General features: G+C 39.8%; 1 protein-coding gene across 1 annotated transcript in view; it reads right to left on the reverse strand.

Annotated features, from left to right (window-relative positions):
* AKAP10 (A-kinase anchoring protein 10) overlaps positions 1 to 19,112 on the reverse strand; it is an 87,367-nt gene extending 68,255 nt beyond the window's left edge. The window contains exons 1-3 of the mRNA XM_028089510.2: positions 18,893 to 19,112; positions 8,411 to 8,458; positions 1,968 to 2,150 (exon numbers count right to left, since the gene is read on the reverse strand). Coding sequence (XP_027945311.1) covers positions 1,968 to 2,150; positions 8,411 to 8,458; positions 18,893 to 18,980 — 319 coding nt within the window. The 5' untranslated portion in view covers positions 18,981 to 19,112. The remainder of the gene's footprint in view (positions 1 to 1,967; positions 2,151 to 8,410; positions 8,459 to 18,892) is intronic.
* Positions 19,113 to 19,379: the final 267 nt, after the last annotated feature.

Consider the following 19,379-nt stretch of genomic DNA (forward strand, 5'->3'; position numbering starts at 1 on the left):
TGTCATCCTTGCTGGCTGTCTCATTTTCTTTTTCTTTTTTTGAGAGAGAGGGCACACTTGAGCAAGCACTGCCCAACACGAGGCTCCATCTCATGACCCTGAGATCATGACCTGAGCCAAAATCAAGAGTGGGGCGCTTAACCAACTGTGCCACCCAGGCACCCCCTGGCGGTCTCATTTTCAATGTTAACCAGTGCATCTTTGTCAACATCACTTCCTTGAACTTCAGGAAATCCTGATCCTTTGCAAGATTCACAATTTTTTAAATTAAATTTTTAATTTTGAGATAACGGTAAATTCAGATACACTGGTAAGACAATATAGAGAGATCCCATGTACCCTTTACCCAGCTTCCCCATGGTGTATCTTACAATACTATAGTACAGTATCACATCAAGGTACCGACATTCACAATCTTACAAGGTATGACCCACCAATCTTACTCAGATTTCCCCATTTACCTGTACTCACCTGTAGACTTCATTTTATGCAATGGAATCTATGCAATTTTATCATATGTAACCGCCAAGATACTGAACAGTTCCAATGCCACATGGATCCCTCACGTGGCCTTACATAACTAACTCCTCCGTTCCTAACCTCTGGCAAACCGGTCTTCATTTCTCTAATTTTGTCATTTCAAGAATATTATACAAATGGAATCATACTGCATATAACCTTTTGGGATTGGCTTTTAACGCACAGCATAATTCCCTTGGGATTCATGCAAGTTGTTAGGTATATCAATAGTCTGCTCTTTTTTATTGCTGACTAGTATTCTCTGGCATGCATGTACCAGTTTGTTTAACCATTTACTTGCCTGCTGAAAGACAGTCACTTTTTTACTTTTAAGCTGCTATGGAGATTGGAGTATAGGTTTTTGCGTGAATATAAGTTTCCATTTCTCTGGGATAAAGGCCGAAGAGTGCAATTGCAGGGTCATATGACAACTGCATGTTTAGTTCTATAAGAAACTGCCAAACTGTTTTCCAGAGTGGCTGTACCGTTTCACATTCCCACCAGCAACAAAGGAGTAATCCAGTAAAACTTACGATTTTACTTTGGGATCAACAAATGCTGTTTGCAATGTACTGCTGAGCGTGACCCATAAACACTTTGACACCTCTGAATATACACAAATGTTAAGCAAATATGTCAAAAGAGGAACTAATTTTATTAGACATCAATTTATTCACTTTTTTTTTCAATTTATGATACCACGACATGCAATTTTTATAAGTTCAGAACTGTGGGTAATTAAAATTAATTAATAGATATTTGCATGCTGTTCATTTTTTTGCTTTCACAAACAATACTGCAATAAATAGCTTTCTACATACTTGTATATACATCTTTTTGCATATATGTGAATACAACTGAGGGCTAAATCTTCTATTTTATATTTTGATAAATGTTTCCAAACTGCCTTCCAAAAAATCTTCATCAGTTTATACTTCCACTAAATAGGAATGGCCGTTACTCTTCATCTCCATTACCATTCAAGTGATCAAACTTTAGTATTTGCTGATGTGTTGGGGGAACATTATCTCATTACTAAAATTTGCATTTCCCTGAGTATGAGTGAAATGAGGCATCTTTTTCATATAATTAGTGGCCAAATGTATTTCTTCTCCTGGACATGGCCCATTTTTTTTTAAATTGAGAATGCTTTATATTTTACGCTTATGGGGACACAATAGAGTGTCATACTTATAGCTGTTATTTTATTTACTTTTTTAAGTAGGCTCCATGCCCCATGTGGGGATCGAACTCACAACCCTCAGATCAAGAGTCACATGCTCTACTGACTGAGCCAGCCAGCCAGGCCCCCCTATAGCTGTTATTTTAAATACATTTTTTCAAAGCCCATTCCCATTATACAGTTCTAGTATCCTCTAGCAAGAGTTTCACATAATACAATCAAATCCTTCTTCCTGCTGGACGTGAACAAAAAGTGAGTCACTTACCCAGGTCACCAAAATGAGCAGCCTCCATGTGGCTTGGCTGCTTCTTAAGTGTCGCTGTCCTGCTACTTGAAAAGGAGTCCATGTTGGCAGAAATGGCATTGATTGCAACATGACTTGGTCCTGCCGCCTCCAGCAAGGCATGATTTTTAGTGCTTTTTTGTGGGGAATGTTCAGATATTGAAGCTATAATTTTTCAAAAAAAAAAAGGTTAAAAATTTAGCACAATTTGATAGCCTAAAAATGTCTCATAAAGGGCTTTAAGAGAACTTTAAAAATTAAATTTTGTAAACACCTCTCTTAAGTATGCACACTCAACAAAAAATACTTAGGGGAAAGGCAATCAAGCAGCAGAAAACTGGAAAGAAATGTCCCATTATTATTTATAACTCTCAAAATACTGTGCCAAAAATGGAACTTAAAACAGATGTTTCTTTGAGAACTTCTACTGATGACAGAAAGTACCAAAGCCAGAAAACATTCTAATATATGGACCTTTTCTGTTTTTTTAATTTTTATTTTATTTTTTAAGATTTTATTTATTCATTTGACAGACAGACAGACTGTGAGAGAGGGAACACAAGCAGGGGGAGTGGGAGAGGGAGAAGCACGCTTCCTGCCAAGCAGGAGCCCGACGTGGGGCTCAATCCCAGGACCCTGGGATCATGACCTGAGCCGAAGGCAGATGCTTAACAACTGAGCCACCCAGGCGCCCCTATGGACCCTTTTCAATTCCTTAATCCTTTTTTGTCCAAGGAAGAAAACTAAACTTGTGGAATGGGGTAAAAATGAGAAAAATACCTTCAGAATACTTATTTTACTTCTTTTTTTAAGATTTTATTTATCTGCCAGAGAGAGAGCGAGCTCACAAGCAGGGGGGGAGCGGCAGGCAGAGAGAGAAGCAGGCTCCCCGCTGAGCAAGGAGCCCAATGAGGGACTCAGTCCCAGGACCCTGGGATCATGACCTGAGCCGAAGCCAGACGCTTAACCAACTGAGCCACTCAGGAGTTCCCTTATTTTACTTTTTAATTGGGTAACAAAATTTCTCTAATGAAAAACTTTTATGATCAAAGTTCAAGCTGCTTAAAGATAAAGCACACTTAAAAAATTCACAAAATACATTTCCTTTAGTAGTCTGAAGAAATACCCTATTGACATCAGAATGAAGAGGTTACCCATTAACATGTTAATAGGATATAAGCAACTCAGTATCACAATATTGTCAAAGTAGTCCTGTGACCTTGTTGCTACAGCTGGATCAACATTCCACCTCTATTTATTCCACACAAATATTAATGACTCTTATTAAAGGTTTTTAAGAAGTGTCGGCCTAGTACAATGCTATAGCAATGTGGCTATATTGCTAAATATAAAATTTATATTTTACGCTTATGGGGGTGGCTGGGTGGCTCAGCCGGTTAAGTGTCTGTCTTCAGCTCAGGTCGTGATCCCAGGATCCTGGGATCGAGTCCTGCATCAGGGCAGGGAGGCTGCTTCTCCCTCTGCACCTCCCCCTGCTTGTGCACTCTCTCTCTCTGACAAATAAATAAATAAAATCTTAAAAAAAAAAAAAGACAGAAATGATACAGGTCAGCCTCAAGATAAATACTCTCAGAGAACCAAACTTGAAGCTACTAGCACCATTTTTGTATTACATTGTCAACACATAAATGCTCTCATCTCAGCAAACAGTTCCCAAACAGAATCTGAGTAATACCAGGCAATATTTCTTATGAAGAATACACAGTAATGTAATTCAGTCTATTACTCTTTGAGATGCTTTTATAAATATAAAGCGGGTAAGAACGTGAATGTCCATACCTGTCTGCCAGGTTATCTATATTTACTAGTCATTCAATGAGAGGTGGGAGAATGATGCTATTGAGTTGTCTTCAAGAGATTTTTAATTTTATTTATTTATTTATTTTAAAGATTTTATTTATTTATTAGGGAGAGAGAAAGAAAGCACAAGCATGGGGAGTGGCAGACAGAGGGAGAAGCAGGCTCCCCGCTGAGCAGGGAGCCCGATGTGGGACTTGATTCTAGGACCCTGGGATCATGACCTGAGCCGAAGGCAGACGCTCAACCACTGAGCCACCCAGGCGTCCCGAAATTTTTAATTTTAGAAGAAAGTCTTTGTTTTAAATTTTCATGATAAACTGAAGAAAGCAAAATCAGTTCAGCAAGTTTATAAACAGTAATAGCTAGTTTTTTTCTATAGACAACAAGCTACAAATATCATTCTATAAGAATGATAAGACTTTCTAATCGTTTCCTAATTAGGTATGTATGATGATACAAGATGCCATTAATTTATTTGTGCAAGGCTTTTTTTTGCCTCCTCTTTCTGAACTTCTCTGTTAGAACTATTAACTTATTTTAGATGTTGCTTCCAGATAATCTATCTTCCTTTGGTCTCCATGGTACTACCTGCTCCTTAGTTTCCTTTCCTATCTGAGCCTGTCTCTCAAGCCCTTAGGACACAGTGATTAAATGCCCACTAGGGGCGCCTGGGTGGTTCAGTCCGTTAAGTGTCTGCCTTCGGCTCAGGTTATGATCCCAGAGTCCTGGGATCGAGTCCCACATCGGGCTCCCTGCTCAGTGGGGAGCCTGCTTCTCCCTCTGCCTGCCAGTCCCCCTGCTTGTGCGCTCTCTGACAAATAAATAAATAAAATCTTAAAAAGAAATTAAAAAAAAAAAGGCCCACTATGTCAGATATGGTCTCTTTCCATGACTCCTCTTCCTGAGGTTCTCTGTTCTTTTATTCTTTGTGCTAGAAACATTTATTCTGAAACCTTTAATTATTACTAGAGCCATCTTTTCCAAACATATTATTCAAACCGGTAAGCACTCCTCTTTTTCCCCCAAATAAACTTAAGTGAGACCCTAACACATCTGTAAAATAGATAAAACTCTAGAAAATATAGGTACCTAAATCTAAATAGATATCTAAAGGAGATTAAAAAAACGATTTAGTAACTCTGGCTGATTCAAGGGGAAAGTCTCACTCGCACTCTGGCCTGGACCTCTCGGCAACAGCTTGTAGGGTACACCTCTATGGTACTGGAACCCCAGTGGAGAAGCCCTGACCTGTATCTGAGACCTGTCCTTTGATCTGCGCTTGGGGCCTGTATTTCTAATTCCTTACTGCTAGCTATTCTCACTATGACTTTACCATATCAAGACCAACTTGTCCAAATATCAAACTTATCACGTTAATTCTCCTACTCAATTTCCCCAGCCTGTGTTCAATCTGCCAGTCTCCAAAGCTCAAAATCTTGTACCCATTCTTTTTCAGTCTACATGTTTACCTGCCAAGATCGGTTAATTTTTCCTTAAAGATATTTAAACATCTACTTACCTGCTTATTACCAACACCACACCTTTAATACAGGCCTTTCTGTATTACAGCAAAAGAACTTCTAGGGTCTCCATTCTATAGAACTCTTCCAGACTAACCTTTCATAAATACCACATGTAAAGCATCAACATCCTGTTCAAAAGCCTACAGGCTCCCTATTTTCTCTGTCTCAACTCTCTGTTCTGGTCTCTAAGGCCCTTATAATTGGCTATCAATCTTCTGTAAAAATATCCCTTTACTTGTCTGAAGTACTTGTCCCTTTGCCCAATATATACTCAAATAAATAAGAAGCTGGGCTGGTAGGGAAAAGAGAAAGAACTGCCTCTTTCATTCAGATCCTTATTATTCAACTTTTATATAGATTAAGTCCCATTTCTACAAAATCTTCCCTACACTTCAGAAACCATTTGCTGATCTCAAATTCCTCTAAACTCCTCACAATACTTCATTTAACGAAGTCAACATATTGAGGGCCTCTTCTGCTACAACTAGAAAACAAGAGCTACCAAGGTAGTACCTCCTACATACCAGGCATTGTACTGGTTGCTTGATACACATTTTTTGTTGGTATGTTATTTCATTATCTCCCACAACAATTTTGCAAGACCAGTATTTTCCTCATTTTGGAGATGTGGATACAGACAGACAAAAGTTAAATACTTTGCTATAAGTCAATGAGCTGGTAAAGAGTCGTATCAACAGGCAGGATTTCAACTTTGGTCTGCCAGACTCTAGGAAATCACTCTTTTACCTTTGGTTGGAAACGCAGACCCTAGAATTATTGTGTGGGTAGAATAATATATGTAAATGTCTCCAAGTACCTCCCACCCAACATGCCAAAACTGAACATATAATTTCCCAACTTGGTTCTCCACCAGTCGCACTGTTAGGCAAGCCAGAAAAGTAGGTGTTAATCTGAAACTTCCCTGTCCCTTATACCTCATATTTAATCAATAACAAAGTTCTATCCATTTTAGCTCTAAATTGATCAATCCAGATCTCTTTATTTTCATCATTATAGATCTAGCCCATGCCATCTGTGGAATCACTTGATAAATGTTCCTCTCCCTTACCAATCTGTAAATTCAGTGAGTGCAGGATCAAGTCTTTTTTTGTTTAGCCGCAGTTCTGGGCTAATGCCTAAGATAGAACAGGTGTTCAAGAAATGGTTGTTATTAGTATCTTGGTATATTTGCTTTTATTCCGTGTCTAAGTTCTAATCAGACTGCAAACTTCTCGAGGGCTTGTTTCCTACACTTTTTCTGTATGATTCTAAGGTAAGCCAGTAATGCTAAGCACAGATTATGTACTGTCACAGGGTAGGAAAATGGAATTTTTTAGCCGGGTACAGATTTAGAAGTTAGGCAGGCCAATCCTCTCACTCCACAAATGAAGAATCTGAGGAAGGTTACATGACTTCCCAAGGTCATACTGTTAGTAGCAGAGTTTAGGGTAGAAATCTAAATGCCTGAGACATCAAATCTAAATGCCTGAGACATCAAATCCTTTCCTTCTTACATTCAGATCTAGTCTTTACACATGCTGCTTGCTAAGGGCTTGAAGTCTTTATGAAAGCCAATCAAATTTTGCTTAAGGAAGGCAGTATGAACCAACATGGAATCCAACTGGCTTTAAATTATCAGAAGTAAGCAGAAAATAAGACTGTCAGGTACCCTAGTTCTTCCCTAATGTTACAAATCTCGTAAGTTATAATTAGTCTCTCCCCAGCAAACTGAGCATATATGGTTAATACTCAATGCTAGCCACACAAGATAACAAACATGTGAAAGAAAAAAAATCTAAGCAGCAATCTACAGATCTCAGGTAAATAAATTTTATTTATGAAATTTATATGTAATGGCTATATAATTAATTTCCATTATGATTTTCCATTCCAATCTTTGTAATTAACATAATGAAATCAGTCAAAACTATAATAGAGATTACAACCTAAAGAAGCATGCTCCAACCTATAAAAAAGGACAATATACAGATTACGATAAGGTACTCTGAATATATTTTAAGACCATTCATCCAAAGTAACAGAGAAGTAAGAACTGTTATCATCCACATTTCTGGATAAACAACAGAAAACCAATCTTATAAGTGGCAGTTCTTTACTCCAGAACGGTCAGCTCATTTCAGAGTATTTTTCACTTTTTGTTTCGTTTTTAAAGACTTATTTATGGGGTACCTAGGTGGCTCAGTCAGGTAAGTGTCCACCTTCAGCTCAGGTCATGATCCAGGGTCCTGGGATCGAGCCCCACATCGGGCTCCTTCCTCGGCAGGGAGTCTGCTTCTCCCTCTCTCTGCCCCTCCCCCCCATTCATGCTCTCTCTCTAATAAAATACACTTAAAAAATAAAAAAGATGTATTTATTTATTTTAGAGAGAGAGAGTGCGCACAGTAGGGAGGGGCATAGGAAGAGAGAGTCTGAAGCAGACTCCACACCAAGCGGAGAACCCAACACAAAGCCTGGCGCAGAACTTGATTTCACGACCCTGAGATCACGACCTGAGACAAAACCAAGAGTCAGACGCTCAACCCACCCAGGTGCCCCTCACTTTTTGTTTTTTAAAATAAAGTCAACTACAAAGCGTAAGAGACTCTCAACTATAGGAAACAAACTAAGGGTTGCTGAAGGGGAGGAGAGTGGGGGGATGGAACTGGGTGATGGGCATTAAGGAGGGCACCTCATCTAATGAGCATTGCATGTTATATGCAACTGATGAATCACTAAACTCTACCTCTGAAACTAATAATACACTATATGTTAATTCGTTGATTTTAAGTTAAAAAAATAATGAAGTCAACTCATTGATTTTAAGGGAACAAACATGATTAATAGGAGGGCACTGGTTTACTGTATCACTAGAACAGCCAACAAGTGCTTAGTAAAAGCCTATTATATGCAAGGTGTTAAAGAATATACAGGTTGAACAAGGAAATACGTCACAATCATAAATAATTATAAAAGAAGGAAGAGATGATTAATGGCAAAAGAAGGGGGAAGATAACAGGATTAAACAGCCTGTAAATGCAAAGCACATCACTTTTTAATATAATGGAATGCCACTGAACTCACCTTTAATTGACTTGACATCTGAGGTCTTCTCTTGTTCTTTGCCTTTCACTGGAAGATAAAAGAGCATCATGACCAACTTCTACAGTCAAAAAGATCCCATCTATATGATGTAAAAATTAGACAAGCTTTATTCTAACAGATGCATATTCAAAGTTGTACAACGGAATAACAGCCTTGGAGGGAGACAGGGCGAGACAGTTGTCAGCGGAAGTTTCGCTGAGGAAGTGACCTTTGACCATCATTCAGTCGAGAGCACTGAGTGTTCTTATGGGTAGACAATGTCAGAATACCTGGGTTCAGATTCTAGCTTGCCACTTATGACACAGCCATGTGATCACAGACAAGTTACTTCTCTGGGTCTCAATTTCCTTGATTTATAAAATTAGAACAGTAATAACAACACCTACCTTAGAGGGTTAGGAGTGAAAAAACTAAAAAGTTGTAAAGGGCTTAGAAGAGCAACAGGCACACCGTTAGTTTAGGATGTTAACTAGTATTATTAAAATATGCCTATTACTAGACGCATCTTGAAGAAAAAGAGTTCTTTGTGTATCATCTGACTTCTTGTGTATTCCTCTCACAACATCAAATACATTCTAAACTTATATTCTAAATAATATTCAAGGCTTAACCATTTCTCTCAAAAAGCAATACAGTCTCTTCTCTATTATACAGAACAGTAGAAATTCTACTGCAAATATGCTAATAATGTAATATCCAAGAAAGGAAGGTACATGGCAGCTTAAGCAAAGCGTGAACTCTTACAGAATCTGACATAAGACTATTTTTAACCTTCCTTACTTTTCTTGTATTTTTTTCAACATTAAATTTTCTTTAACTCTACCATGAAAAGCCTATCAAAATAAGAAATCCCAAAATGTGACCATCTCTCTACTCGTGCTCTTAAACATTCAACACTGAGAGGCTAGTAGCAGGAAATTACTAGCTCTCAGAGTATCTGATAAATTAATCCATCAACAAATATTTGAGTGCCTCGTATGTGCTAGACACTCTCCCGGCTCAGAAAAGAACAGTCCTGTCTTCAAGAAGTCTATATACAAGAATGTGGAGACAAACATGGACAAAAATAAGATCATTTCAGGTACTGATCACTGCTGTTGGGAAAAAAGAAATTAGGGAAATGTGGTAGAAGTAACTGGGTTGCAGCCCTCGCCGCAGCATCTGCCAACTGACTACATCTCCCATTTGAAACATGAACTTGTCTTGACTTCCAAGACACGCGACTCCCCTGGTTTTCTAGCTGCTCCTTCTCAGTTTTACTGCCTGGCTAACTTCTCCTCTACCTGCCGGGAGTTTCTCAGAGAAAGGGTTTTAAGCACCTTTGCTTTTCACTACGTACACATATGTATTTCCTGGCTGAACTTACCCATTCTGCAGGTTTTCAATACCATGGATAAGCTATGAATCCTGAATTTCTATTTCTAGTCTAAATTCTTTTTGACCTTAAATTCATTTAGTTAACCATCTACCCATCCTCTTCTATAATTACACTGGTCCAAAAATGGAACATACCATCTCTTCCCAAACCTGGTTTACCTTATTTTTCATTCTCTCTCATGAATGACACTCCCACCCCAGTTTCTCAGGCCAAAAATCTCAGGAGTCATTCTTAACATGTCTCTCCCTTACTTCCCACACCCAAACCACTTCTAAGACCAATTGATTCTACCACTAAAACATACCCCCACAGTTCTACTTTGTCACTCTCAATACATTCTCATCAATCAGATCTAGTCAATATTTCAAACAGAAAAGTAACACACAATCCAACTTCACTACATATTAGTGTTTTGCCTTACTTCCCTTTTCCCCCTAAATATTATATAAAGGGTCCTATGACTCACTCACTACCTGATCCCATTGCTCTTCTACCCTTCCCAGAGATAAATATTGCCCTAAATTGGATGTGTTTACTATCAAACAAACCATGTATGTTTTTAGACTATTACTACATGAATGTAAAACATGCAATTATTCTGTACATTTTTAAAATTGACATGAATAGTACTCTTCTACACATATCTGAAACTTGTATTCATCCCATAATTTGACTTGTCTATATTGATGCATTCATGTAGCTCTAGTTCATTCATTTTAGCTGTTTAATTCCTAAAGTACACCTTTATTTATTCATTCTCCTTTTAATGAACATTTCGGTTTCCTAGTTTTTACTATCACAGACAATGATGTGATCAACAGGGGCACCTGGGTGGCTCAGTTGTTAAGCTTCTGCCTTCGGCTCAGGTCATGATCCCAGGGTCCTGGGATCGAGCCTGCTTCTCAGTCTCCCACTTCCCCTGCTTGTGTTCCCTCTCTTGCTGTGTCTCTGTCAAATAAATAAAATCTTAAAAAAAAAAATAATGGGATCAACATTCTAGTACATGTCTTCCTATGCAGTCTACATGTAAGAATCTCTCTAGGAGGGGCGCCTGGGTGACTCAGATGGTTGAGCGTCTGCCTTCGGCTCAGGTCATGACTGGCGTCGGGCTCCCAGCTCAGCCAGGAGTCTGCTTCTCCTTCTCCCTCTGCCCCTCTCCCTGCTTGTGCTCTTTCTCTCTCTCAAATGAATAAACAAATCTTAAAAAAAAAAATTTCTCTAGGATAGAACACTATAAATGCAACTGATAGGTAACCAATGATGGGCATTTTTAATGAAAGTGGCTATTTAATGAATATTTTTCAAACGGTATTTGATGGTATTTTTCATTCATTTCCTTGATTTCCTTTGAGGGGCTATCCTTTTGTATTTACTGGGTATTTAGGTATCTTCTTTTATGGGCTGGCTATTCAATTCCTTTGTCCTTTACTTATTTGTAGAAATTCCATACATAGTCTGTATACTAATCCTTTGTGTTGCAAATACCGTACGTGTATTTTATTGTATGGAAGCTTTAAATTTTAATGTGGCCAAATTTACATTATGTGGATTGTATTTTCCTACCTTATTGTTTAAGATATCCTTTCCTAGCCCCAAGATCAGATTTTTTCCCCTGTATTTTCTTCCATATGATTTCAAATTTTGTTTTTTAAAATTCTGGGCTCTTATCTACCTGTATTTATTTCTATTTGTCAGATATCAGGAAACTACAGCCCATGGGCCAAATTAAGTTTTTATAAATAAAGTTTTAGTTTAACACAGCCATCTCCATTTGTTAACATACTATCTACGGCTACAAGGACACCATCTTGTCTTTTACAGAAAGTTAGCTGACCCCTGATGTATATGATAGGAGATAGAAAAACCAGAATTGTTTTTTTTGCCAGAGGGATAGCAAACATCATTCACTGATTAGTCCAACCTTTCCCAACTGAACAGGAACTCTTTATATACCAAGTTCCCATATATACATAGGTCTGTTTCTGGGCATTTAATTCTACTGTCTTAATTACCTAACCATATAATCAGCCTTTGGCAGGGCCAAGTCCTCTACCTTACTCTCTTTTGAAACTATCTGCCCTATTAATTATAGGATCAACTTGTCCCGATCCTAAAACCCCGATGGGAATTTTTAAAGTAGCACTAACTGAATGATTAATTTGGGGGAGAGTTCACATCTTTCTGGTATTGAGTCTTTCTATCTATGAACATAGTATACCTCTCCATTTATTTGGGTGTCCTTTCATGTCAAACTAGGTTTTGTAAACTCCATAAAGATTTTAGTCTTTTGTTTTTACTAGCATACAGCAGTACAACTGAGTTTTAAATACTTTCATATAAATGCATTTATTTTAAAAACCCATTTGAACTCTTAGGAGTTCTAATAGTATGTGTGTAGATTTCCTTCAGTTTTTTATATATGCAATCATGTTATCTGGTACTAATGATTCCTTTGTTCCCCTTCCCTCCCAAAACTTAAATTTCCCTTCTTTTTTGTTTTGTGTGTGTGCTATTGTGAAGACTATATTAGCTTTCTTTTTGTCTAATATCCCTGATATGTTTTCCCATCCTTTTGCTTTTAACTTTCTCATGATCCTTTTTATACCAAACAGTATACAGGAGGAATCTAGTCTTTTCACTGAGACAGCCCATTTCTGTTTATTGTGATTACTGCTCTTGATTTCTAAAGATCATTCTTAAAACTTTAACTATGACTATGAATTTGTTGATTTCTCCTGGTAATTCTGTACATTTTGCTTTGTGTATTTTGAGACTGATATTGGTGCAAAGCAGTTCAGAGTTTTATCTTCCTACTACCCTGTTCATCTTTTCATAATGTAGTGACCTTTTTAGTCCTGATAATGTTTTGTGCTTTAAATATGTCATCTGCCACACAGCTTTCTTCTGGTTAACATTTGTCTGCTATATTCTTCCATCCAGTTATTTTCAATTTCTCTATGTCCTTATGTTTTAGTTGTGTTCCCAGTAGTTTATGGCTGGATCTTATCCAGCCTGACTTTTTGTTCTTTAGCTATACAATCTTCTGCTAGAATTTAGTCTATTTACATTTATTGTGACTACTGATCTATTTAGGTTTATTTCAGCCACCTTATTTTGTTCTGCTGACTACACTTTTTCTTGTTTCTCTTTTTATTATGAAACATCTGAAACAAAGACAATACTAGAATATAATTTGAGTAACACTCAGGCTTATCAAATCTTAACATTATGCTATATTTGCTTCTGAAAATTTTTCAAAAGAAGTAAGACATGCATGTGCAACTTAAGTCTCTCCCTGATCTCATTCCTCCTTCTACCTAGAGAAATAATTTCATAAATTATCTCCACTCATATTTTTATTCTTTAATATATTTCTGTATCTATAAACAACACATAGTACTGATTGAAGGTTTTTAAACTTTATACAAGTGGTCCTACCAACTGCCATTCCCAACAGCAGCATACCCTAACTAAATCTTGGTATAGTCAGGCTTTAATCCCATCCCTCAGGACTTAACACCTCTCTCTTCTGTACCATTTTCTCCCTCTCTACCAGATCATTCCTATCAGCATCCAAACATGTTCTAGCATCTTTTATCTTAAAAAAAAAAAAAATCCCTTAACCCAAGAGCACCTTTCAGTTCCTTTTCACTGTAGTTTCCTGAAAAGGGTGTTTTTACTCTTGCTACTTTCCACACTTCACATTCTCCCTCCAACCCATTCCACTGATACCCTTCTCAAAGTCATCATTTACTGCCACATTATCAAACTGAGTAGTTTTTTCTATCTTGATCTTGCAAGTGACATTCAACACAATACTCCTTTCTTTTTGAAACATTATCTTCTCTTAGCTTCCATGATATCACACTCTCATTAACTGGCATTTTATTTTTGATTCTCCGTTGCCAATGGTTCATGTTCCTCGCTTTAACTTTTTTTAAAAATTTTTTTAAAAAGATTTTATTTATTCATCTGAGAGAGAGACAGAGAGAGCACAAGCAAAGGGAGAGGCAGAGGAAGAGGGAAAAGCAGACCCCCTGCCAAGCCAGGAGCCTGACATGGGGCTTGCCTCCTGGCCCTGGAGATCATGACCTGAGCGGAAGGCAGACACCCAACCATTTGAGCCACCCAGGTGCCCCTCAACTTAACTTCTAAAAGCTCTTAACTCCAGAGCTTTCACCTAGGCTCCGTTCTTGTGTATAGTATGGCAGGAAATGCTACCCGGCCCACAGAACTCATTTTCCTCTTTCTAGCAAGAAGGTTGTAGCCTAGTAGGTAGTTACTAGTTGGCTAATTACTCTACATTTCCCAGAAGGTTTTGCAGTTATCTATGCCCATATGACTAACTTCTCACCAACAGAATATGAATAGAAATGATTATGTGCCAATTTCTGGCCAAAGCTTCTCTTTCCTCCTTACCATGGGTCAGAGGACTGAGGACAGACAGAAAGGGCTATGACCCAGCTTTGACAAAACAGACCATACCCTAAGGGAAAGAGGTGTAACAAGATGGGAGGAAAGTGATCCCTGAATGACTGTGAAGCAAAGCCACCCAATGAACTTGGACCGTTACACTCAAGAGAGTAATAAAAAAATCTATCTTGTTTGAGCCATTACACTTCAGTGTATCTTTGTTACAACAGCCTTAGCCTTTCAACATAACTAATTCACACATTTTATGTATTCTCTAGGTGATGTGATCTAGTCCCATGTCATTAATCATCAGTTATGCAAAATATTTTTTTTTAAAGATTTTATTTATATATTTGACAGAGAGAGAGAGAGCACAAGCAGGGGGAGTGGCAGACAGAGGGGAAGGGAGAAGCAGGCTCCCTGCTGAGCAAGGAGCCTGATGCAGGGCTCAATCCCAGAATCCTGGGATCATGACCTGAGCCGAAGGCAGCGGCTTAACTGACTGAGCCACCCAGGCACCCCTGCAAAATATTTTTTTAAATTTTTTATTGTTATGTTAATCACCATACATTACATCATTAGTTCTTGATGTAGTGTTCCATGATTCATTGTTTGTGCATAACACCCAGTGCTCCACGCAGAATGTGCCCTCTTTAATACCCATCACCAGGCTAACCCATCCCCCCACCCTCCTGCAAAATATTTTTAAAACCAGAACCAGATCTCACGTTCCAACTTCTTTCCAGAACTACAGACTCATACATCCCACTGCCTCCTCGACGTATCCGCATGGATGTGTATCACAAACTCACAATTGCCAAAAGACAGTTTTTAATTCTTCCCGCCCCAAGCTTTCCCAATTTTTTTTCACCCCAATCACTTATTCAAGTTATGCTATTTCTATCTCCAAAACATATCCCATACCCAGTAAGTTCCAGCCTTCTTCAGGTTCCTTAAACACACCCAGCTATTGCTGCCTCAGGACATTTGTACTTCTAGTTCTCTCTGGCTAAATTGCAGTTCCTTTGATCTTTTGTGAGGCTGGCTCTCTCCCCTCATTCAGATGTCAAACTAAATACCATCTTCTCAGACAAGCCTTCCCTTATTATCTGAACAAATATTATCATCCTGTGACCTAATCCCACATCAGTTTAAATTCCCTGCTCAGCACTTTTTACTAGTGGATATTTTTTCTTGTTTTTATTTACTTATTCAACAAATATTTACTAAATTCCTAACTATACCCAGGCACTGACCTAGACATGGGGATATAGCTGTGAACAAAATCAGCTTCCACCTTAATAAAATACAGAGAAAAGTAGATGGTGATAAATGCTGTAGAGAAAGTAGGCAAGATAGGAGTGCAGGGGCTACGGACTGCAATGTTAAAAGTAAGATAGACAGAGAAAGCCTCACCAAGATGCCAAATGATCAAAAACCTGAAGGAAATGAGAGAGCAAAATAGTGGGTGTCTGTGGGAAGAGGTTTCCAGGTAGAGAGAAAAAATAAGTGCAAAGGCCCTGAGGCGGGAATGTATTTGACAACAAAGAGGCGAATATAAATGGAACAGTGATGGAAAAGGAGAGGAGATGAACACAGAGAGGAAATGGGAACTAGATTAAGGAGGGCCATGTATAAGAAGCTACTGGAGGAATTTGAACAGAGATGTGGCATAATGCATTTTGAAAATATACCATAGGGGTCAAGGATGGAAGAAGGAAAACCAAATTGAAGCCTACAGCAACATAACTCTGCTTTTTCTATTTCCTTTTTGTCTTTAAAAGATTTTATTTATGTATTTGACAGAGCGAGCGAGTAAGCAAGCGTGCCCTGGGGTGGAGGGGGAGGAACAGAAGGAAAGAGAGAGAGAATACCAAGCAGGCTCCAAGCTCAGCGCAGAGCTCAATGCAGGGCTCAATCTCACGACCCTGAGATCATGACCTGAGCCAAAATCAAGAGTCGGACACTCAACCGACTGAGCCACCCAGACACCCTTGCTTCCTCTACTTTCATAAAACCAGCTTCCTCTTAACATTTAAGCTGAGATTTGAATGACATCCTCTCAGAGGACTTCCTTAACTGTCCAATCTAAACAGAGATGACCACCTAGACCAGGAGTTAATAGTCAGGGATGGTGAGAAAAGGTTGAATTTGGTTACATTCTGGGGTAGACTTAGCAGATTTGCTTATGTAGATATAGAGTAGGAGAGAAAGAGAGGTTCAAGAAGGTACTAAAGTTTTAGCCTGAGCAATTAAAAGACCAGAAATGCAATTTACTGAGGTGACAAAAAATCTGGAGTTAGATTTTAGATATAGTAAGTAAAAGATCCATCTGTTAGTCTATTATTTCTATTAATAGATATAACTGTATCTATCAGGTAGAGGTATAAAGTGGACCAATAGTTGGATATACCATTCCTAATTCAGGGGAGAGAATTCAAGCTGGAGATGTAAACTCGGGAGTCATCAGCATATAGGTGGTATTTAAAAATGGTATTTAAAGACTGGATGGGATCCCTAAACAGAAGTGTCTCCAGCTTCTACTCTTGCCACATTCAGTCTGCAAAAAGCATCTACAATGATCTTTTTATAACATAAGATCAAATCATTCCTCTTTAAAAAATTTTAAGGGGTGCCTGGGTAGCTCAGTGGGTTAAGTGTCTGACTCCTGATTTCAGCTCAGGTCATGATCTCAGGGTCATGAGATCCAGCCCCAAAGCGGATGTAGCCTGCTTAAGATTCTCTCCCTCTCCTCTCCCTCTCCCCTGCTCCTCTTGTGTTCTCTCTTTAAAAAAATTTTTTTTATTTTTTATTTTTTTTTTAAAGATTTTATTTATTTATTGGACAGAGAGAGACAGCGAGAGCAGGAACACAAGCAGGGGGAGTGGGAGAGGGAGAAGCAGGCTTTCCCGCTGAGCAGGGAGCCCGATGCGGGACTCGATCCCAGGACCCTGGGATCACGACCTGAGCCAAAGGCAGACGCCCAATGACTGAGCCACCCAGGCGCCCTAAAAAAAATTTTTTTTTAAATAGTGTCCCTGCATTTGGAATAAAACCTAACTTTGGCCTACAAAGCTCTGAATCTTGTCTACCTCTCTAAGCCCAAATCACAGTGGCCTGCCTTCCTTTCTTGAAGGGCACCAAACTCTTTCTTGACTCACAACCTTTGAACATGCTCTTTCCTAGCCTCGTTACCTCCTACTGATCCCTCAGCTCTAAGTTTCAAGGTCACCTGCTGAGGCTTTCCTCTAACAGCAAACCAAAATATGCTTCTCCTCTCACCTTATCTGTGTTATAACATGTTATCAATTTGTAAATACACAAAGGTACTGAAAGAGAGATTTATTGTCTGTTTGCCCCAGCAGACAATAAGCTCCATAGGTGCAGGGACTTTTTCTTGTTCAGTGCTTAATAATGAGCGCCTAACACAGTGCCTGCCGAGCAGCATTCATAAGTATTTGTTGAACAGATACAAAGGTCTATTACGCAACATGCAATCTGCCTCATTATACACAGAATACTTTCTTTCCCCTTAAAAAAAACAAAAAACAAAAAACCCACAAAACCTACTTTAACACTGTCAAACAAATTAGAGCTATAAACTACACCAAGGTACCTTAACAACAAAGCTTCCTTGTACCATTTTACAGGTTTCCTTCATTCAGCAGTGCTTTCATTCATTCATCACAGTTTCATTCACTCACCCCATGACATCAGTTACTGAAACTCTACTTGTTCTTAAAAGGAATTCTTGAATTCATATCTGAATGGGGCCTTTAGGAATCATCTAATTCTCGGTTGAGAGAGGAGAAAAAAGTGGGTTAACGCTTTTCTGTCCCAGGTGACAGAAAGTAGCAGAGCAGTCATGTGAACCCAAGTCCCTGATACCGTTTGGTGTTTTGTTTTGTTTTGTTTTTCTCTGGTACCTTTTCTCTTAAATAACAAGAATTGAAAGAACCACTATCATCCAAAAAGACCTCCACTTGTTCATTTTAGATACATATTTTGAGTGCAACACAACAATTTTATCCAGATCAAAATTAAGCTGCCTCTACTTAAAAACCGGGCAGCTATTACAATTGAAAATCAGAAATACAAGTAGTTTACAAAGTGAGCGTTCCAATAGTTTAGTCGACTTGCTAAGTCATCAAAAGAAATAATCTTCTTCATTAGGGAACATTTGGCAGTAAGTGATGTTATTTTAGGAACTGCAGGATCCCCCGCCCCACACCCCCCAAAAAGGGAAATTGGAAAATAGCACTAGTTGAAGAAAACAGCTTTTTCACATGTTGCTTTTAGACATAAAACCCTCAATATTCTGAAAAGTCAGAAACTTCCGTAACACGGTACTAAAGGAATTTCTTTTCTGGATCCACAGTTAGACACACACGCACACAAACGCGAAAACTGTTTTTGCGCCAACAGGCATTAACTCGTATGCGCTTCGGCAAATACTTTTGGACCAGCGAGACAATTCCCCTCTGACCTCGCGCGAGGAGGCCACCTTCTCCCTCCCTGCAGAGTCCCGGAGCAAAGCAAGGCACGCAGGGGGCGTCTGCGCGGAGGCCGAGGGCCTCGCTGCCACCCGCGAGGAAGCCCGTGCAGGCCCCCCTGCCCCACCGCCGCCCCTGAGGCCCGGCCTGACTCCCCGCCGGAGCCCCCTCTGCTACCTTTCCGCCGGAAGAAGGACATGGCGGGGCCCGGGTCGGGGCGGAGGGCGCGGGGGGACTGTCGCGGGGAGGGCCCGGCTCCCCTCATTCAGCAACCGGCCCGGACTTCCGGGTCCGCAGCGGCCGCCGCACTAGCCTGAAAAGTAACCCTTCTTCCGGGTGTGGGCCCCACCGCCTCCTCGAGAAGCCCAGGCAGCTCCTGCCGCCATATTATCAACAAGCCACCCGCCCGGAGTTCCGGTCCTTCCCCGCGCGAGGCTTCACGGGAGGCCGCGCCGCCGGCCCCGCCCCCCATCCCCGCCTCCTCTCGTGGGTGCGGGGGCACGCGCCCGGCCCGCCCATGTGACCCTGCGCGCGTGCGGCCTGTGCCCTTTCCCAGGTTCCGCGTCGCTGCCGCGGGTGTAGAGATGCGCGATAGTGACCGTCCCGGAGCCGGAGCCCCTCCCCCCACCCCCCCACCCCCGACCTTGGAGCTGGATGGCGCGGT

Source organism: Eumetopias jubatus, unplaced genomic scaffold, assembly GCF_037043125.1.
Source record: "Eumetopias jubatus isolate StellerSeaLion01/CBP00866 unplaced genomic scaffold, mEumJub1_p1.0 scaffold_10, whole genome shotgun sequence".
Lineage (NCBI taxonomy): Eukaryota > Metazoa > Chordata > Mammalia > Carnivora > Otariidae > Eumetopias > Eumetopias jubatus.